Below are 5915 nucleotides of genomic sequence, written 5' to 3'. Positions count from 1 at the left end.
AAAATACCTAAGTTGTCTAGATTAACCGAGTGTGTCCAGGACATAAAAGATTGGATGACCAATAACTTTCTTTTACTAAACTCAGACAAGACAGAGATATTACTCATCGGCCCAAAAACCGGCACACAACAGCTTTCACAATTCAGCTTGCGTTTAGATGGATGTACTGTTACTACTAGCTCAACAGTAAAAGACCTGGGCGTAATATTAGACAGTAACTTGTCTTTTGAAAATCATATTTCCAATATCACAAAAACAGCCTTTTTCCATCTTAGAAATATTGCCAAACTTAGGAGTATCCTATCCGTATCTGATGCAGAAAAGCTAGTTTATGCATTCATGACCTCCAGACTGGACTATTGTAATGCATTACTAGGTGGTTGTCCTGCATCCTCAATAAACAAGCTTTAGTTAGTCCAAAATGCAGCCGCCAGGGTTCTCACTAGATCCAGAAAATATGATCATATAACCCCAATATTATCATCCCTGCACTGGCTACCTGTTCAGTTTAGAATTAATTACAAAATAGTATTACTTACATACAAGGCTTTAAATGGTTTAGCTCCCACATATCTAACCAGTCTTCTGATACGCTATAATCCACCACGCTCCTTAAGATCACAAAACTCTGGGCTTCTTGTAATTCCCAGAATTTCAAAATCTACAAAAGGGGGTAGGGCTTTTTCATATTTAGCTCCAAAGCTTTGAAATAGCCTTCCAGACAGTGTTCGGGGAGCAGACACAGTTTTTCAGTTTAAAAGTAGACTCTTTAATCTGGCATACGCGTAACTCATCCCATAACTTCATACTTCAGTACATCTATCCTAAATAGCAACTACGCAAATTCTTTCCATCTGTTCTGTACTTTTCTACCCATTTCGAGGCATCTGGAGATTGTACCAGCTTCAGTAGACAAAGGCCAACCCTGCGAGAATCCTGAGGCATCCACAGAAGGGGATAAAACCGACACTGTTTGATATAATATAGGATAGTTTAAAAGGTTATAGAATATGATGCCTGTGTGGTGAATACTGTAGATAGAATGACTGTAGGGTAAGGGTTAACACACTGCTGTGAATGGGGAAAATGAAAGTTAACATTCCCTTTGGATTTGTTTAATGCAAATGTTGTTTTGCCTTTGTTTTACAAAAAATTTACAAGTAAATAGTTTCAGTTTCCATTTCTGACCCTGTGGGCGGAGTAATGGTGTATAAATACAGTATATATTTGTGTGTCTTTGTGTGTCAGTGTTTGTCTCCTGCACTTGTTTTCACATTGTGATATACATATACAGGGACTGAACAGAATGAGGTAAGTGCTGTCATTCTGCCTGGACACCTAAAATATATTAAAGCTTATTTTTTTCTTTGGCAATAGAATGTTAACCCTATGGTACATTTTTATATCTTCATTCTGTAACTATTAAATAATATGACAAACAAATATTGTGAGATATATTACTTCACCTCAAGAACCACTCTTGTACAATTAAAGAGTTAGACAAATTCTATAAACATACAGTGGAACCTTGGATTACGAGAATAATTTGTTCCCGGAAGCGGGCTCGTATTCCAAAACACTCGTAAATCAAATTTTCCCATAAGAAATAATAAAAACTCAAATTATTTGTTCCTCAGCCCCCCAAAAAAATAAATATATAAAAAGAATTAACACAAAATATAAAGTAAAAATGAAACAAATTAACCTGCACTTTACCTTTAAAAAAAGTAAAAATAAATCCAAAGAGATAAGGGTTTCCATTTATGTGTGCAGCCCTGTGTGTGTGTGTGTGTTTGTGTATAACTGTGAGGTTAAAGTAAGAAAACTCCTGTCTCCCCTTCTCATCTTATACAGTAAAACTTTCTCCTCTCTTATTTAAATTTCACACACACACACACACACACACACACACACACACACACACACACAACCCTTCAGGGGGCCCTAAGCAGAATTTTATTTGGGGGCCCCTATGTGCCACCAATATGACTAATTATTGTCAATCCTTTATTATTCGCACACTATAAATCTAACACACCCAATATAAATGTTTTTTTTTTTTTGTAGCTGTGTTGCTGACATCATACCAATGTTTTACCCTTGATATGATCTTTAATTGTAACAGTAGCAAAACCACAGGAGTAGTCAGGTGTTATTTTGCACTTTAACATTCAAAGTCTTGCAGTACCAGTTGGCATGCTTAATGTGGTGTACTGAAAAGTGGCAGAATAAACTAGTAGACAATGCTTATACTGTAAACACTTTAACCACTTTTATTAATTTTTTTGCAACATTTAAAAAGTGCAATACAATCAACTACAAATAAAATAAATAATACAGTATAATAAATAATAAAATATAAAGCTAAATACCAAAGAACTACAAATTAGACAAACAGGATATTTTTATATGAAAAGACAAACTAACTTAACTTTACATTCCACCTCAATATTCCACCTTCTTTAGTATTTGTGTTTCCTTGCTTTTTTGGAGGCAAAGTCATTTATTATATCATTATAAGATATCTGATGGGCAATTTCGTTATTAATACTAATTAGTGCAAGTCCACTCAGTCTTTCTTGGGCCATGAAAGATCTCAAATAGTTTTTGATCAGTTTGAGTTTGGAAAAGCTCCGCTCTGCAGATGCAACAGTCACAGGGAGAGTGCAGGCTATCCGGAGAGCAACCAAAGATTCGGGTACAACTCACAGATCTCATTTTGAGAGAGGTAAGTAAGAATGTCAAATGCAGTCATCTTTTCTTGGGGAAGTTCTGGAAGACTCTCCATCTGTTTTTGTCCATCTCATCCTTTGCACAAGCATGAATTGACGAGCTGTTAGCTGCAATTTAGCCTCGTTTAGTTTATACTAATTTTTTTAACTTACCTTTATCTTGCTGTTTTTTCTCTTCCTCTGATTTCTTCCGTTTTCTTTTCTCTGCACCAGAAAGATATGTCCTTTTTTGTGACATAATTAATTGTTTTGCTGCAGTGACACTGCTTCATCAATAAATTTAAGTTAGCTTCTCTCAGGCATCGTATGGCTGTCATACACCAACTGTGCATGCATCCTGCAGCAGCCAGTTAAAATAATATTGCGTTTTTTTTTAAATTTCATTACCAATATGATATCAACTGAAATATTAAACATATATAAAGGGCCCTAAGCAGCGACGTAGTTCGCTTATGTCTTGGGCCGGCTCTGCACACATTAACGAAAAGACTGTTTTGGCGGGAAAAATAGCAAGGAACATCGCTAATGACACTCGTGTGATTGTGTGGATTTTTAACTTCACTTTCTTTTGCTTTACATGCGCGCACACGTGTGTTATAAAAAACAGTACACGTGCGCTGTACACGTGTGCTTAAAAACACAAAATAAAATATGTACGGATGTTGATTATACCAGTGAGAGACGTGCACTAAGACCCAGCAGGGGAGATGATTACCCACAATTCCGCAATGCAAAAGAAAAAAAAAATTGGCTCAGTTGTGATCAGCTTTAAAACAATAAACACATGCGTGACACATAATAAACTCGTAAACCAAAACTTGCTCATTTTTCAAGTCAAAATGTATTTAAAATCTTTGCTCGTCTTGCAGTACACTCGCAAACTGCGTTACTCGCATTCCAAGGTTTCACTGTACTTTAAAAATATGAAGGATTTACTACACATCTGAAAAGAAAAACAACAAACATATAATTAGTTTCATTCATGCATGTGACTCAGTTATTTTTTTCTCTACCAGTTCACACCAAGGCACAAATTTAAAAGCCAGACTTCTTCAGCTGGAATGCCATTTTACGTGGGGTCTGAGGAAAAATGATACAGATCTCACTTATCTTCTGACTAGGCTAGAAGAACAGCTTAACCTGAATCTTGGTGGAGAGATAGGACTTGCACGCACATACAACTATATGGGATTTGTAAAGTTTCTACTAGGCTCCAATACTGAGGCACTTAGCTACTTTGAGAGATCTGTAGAGCTCACCAAGTCTCATGGAAATGACTGTGAAAAGCTGTTTGTTGTTGCTTATGGAGACCTTGCATGGTTACATTATCACATGGATCATTTTACAGAGTGTGAAAGCTACCTGAATAAACTGAGTGAAATTAAAGAGAAATATCCTATTATTCCATATGCTAAAGTGCTTGGAGAGAAGGGGTGGACTTTTCTTAAATTTTCTCGCAAATATTATCACATGGCTAAAGTCTGCTTCAGTGATGCCCTGAAATTGGACCCTGATGACAGTGAATGGAATGCCGCCCTTGCAATTGTTCTTCATCGGACAGAGCCTAAATTCGAAGATACACCAAATTCAAATGCAATTGATCAATTAAGACGGGCCATAGACACTAACCCAGATGATGATGTTCTTAAGCTATATCTTGCTATAAGGTTGTTAGGACAAAAGGAGTACAAGGAGGCAGAGAGCCTAGTAGAGAAAGCCCTAGAGCGGTCTCCAGAACACCCTCATGTGCTACGATATGTTGGGCAGTATTTCCGGTATCAAGGCATTGTGGACAGGTCCATTGCTCTGCTAACGAAAACATTGGAGAAAGTGTCCAGCAAAGCTTTTATACATCATCAGCTTGCACACTGCTATAAAAAAAAGATCACAAATCTGAAAAAATCAGGAAGGCAACACTTAGAAAGTGGAGAAATTTTGCATGCTCAAGAGCAATGCATCTACCACTTGGAGACAGCAGTTAAATTGAATCCCTGCTTTGTTATTGCTATAAGTGAACTGGCCCTGCAGTATGGAGAAAGTGGGAATGTGCATAAAGCAGAACAAACATTCCAGGATGCATTTGAGGCAGCTAAAATAAAGAGAGATAACTACCACCCTGTTCTTCTGCGTTATGCAGAATTTCAGCAATATTGTATGAGATGTGAGCCTGCTGCCCTCAAACACTACATAGAATGTCTGAAGATAAACCCAAATTCATATGAAGGAAAGAGATGTGCTGAAAACCTAGAGAAGATTGCAAAGAGAAGAATTGAGAACAACCCACAAGATGGAGAAGCCTTCGGAATACTTGGAATCATTCATAAGGAAAAAGGGGAAAAACAACAAGCCATAAAGTACTTTGAGGAAGCATTGAGCTATGTAGACAATGAGGATTACCTCGGTGATCTTTGTGAACTTAGGCTTTCATTACAGTAATATTGTAATACTCATTCTGTAATTTTCCAATGTGTAATATTATACACAGCCAACTATTTACTAATTTATGAAATTTAATGGTAATGGTGTATTATCTGAAATAATGTATGTAATGTATTTCTATGTATCACCAAGAATTGAAATGTAGTTGAATTGTAATAGTTAATAGTAATAGTTCAGTTCTATATTAGATAATAATTAGTTGCAGTGTATGTAATAAAATGCCTGCTTTACTTACCATTAGTATTTTATTACTAAAATCCATCTTGCATTGAACTGGATAGAAGATCTACATCACATGCATTTATTAGAGACCCACTATAAATACAATATTAGGGTCAAATCAGGTTAGTCTGGATAGTTAAAATCATTAAAATAAATAACATGACTTAATTGACTTAATTGATTCATTTTTATAAAGGGGTGTAATCAGCATCAAACAGGAAGCAAACTCTAAAATCTCATTTTAGCAAAAGGAATGATCTAATCTTAATTTGTACCCATATTCATGATGGATATACATTTACCATATTTCGTAAAATATGAACTGTCGCGGTATACAGGATTCCACAAATCGTAAAAAGAAAAAAACAGCATTGCAATTAACAGTGCTTGCATTTCGATTTGTGGAATTTAACAAGCTTTTTATTTCAAATACTTTAGGCAGGCTTTTTGTTCCATACATCTTTTCACTGCATCTGAGAGAATTGAATATAATTAATTTAATTTTTATTTTTTTTTAAGTCA

General features: G+C 35.8%; 1 protein-coding gene across 1 annotated transcript; it reads left to right on the top strand.

The window, feature by feature from the left end:
• The first annotated feature begins 1255 nt into the window (after positions 1–1255).
• Positions 1256–5362, top strand: LOC128541621 (interferon-induced protein with tetratricopeptide repeats 5-like). The gene is made up of 2 exons (XM_053512128.1): positions 1256–1311; positions 3749–5362. The coding sequence occupies exons 1-2, from the start codon at positions 1307–1309 to the stop codon at positions 5166–5168; spliced, it is 1425 nt and encodes a 474-aa protein (XP_053368103.1). The 5' UTR covers positions 1256–1306; the 3' UTR covers positions 5169–5362.
• Positions 5363–5915: the final 553 nt, after the last annotated feature.

The sequence above is a fragment of the Clarias gariepinus genome, chromosome 14, assembly GCF_024256425.1.
Source record: "Clarias gariepinus isolate MV-2021 ecotype Netherlands chromosome 14, CGAR_prim_01v2, whole genome shotgun sequence".
NCBI lineage: Eukaryota > Metazoa > Chordata > Actinopteri > Siluriformes > Clariidae > Clarias > Clarias gariepinus.
The sequence above is the reverse complement of the archived record's forward strand: the minus strand, read 5'-3'. Positions and strand labels throughout refer to the sequence as shown.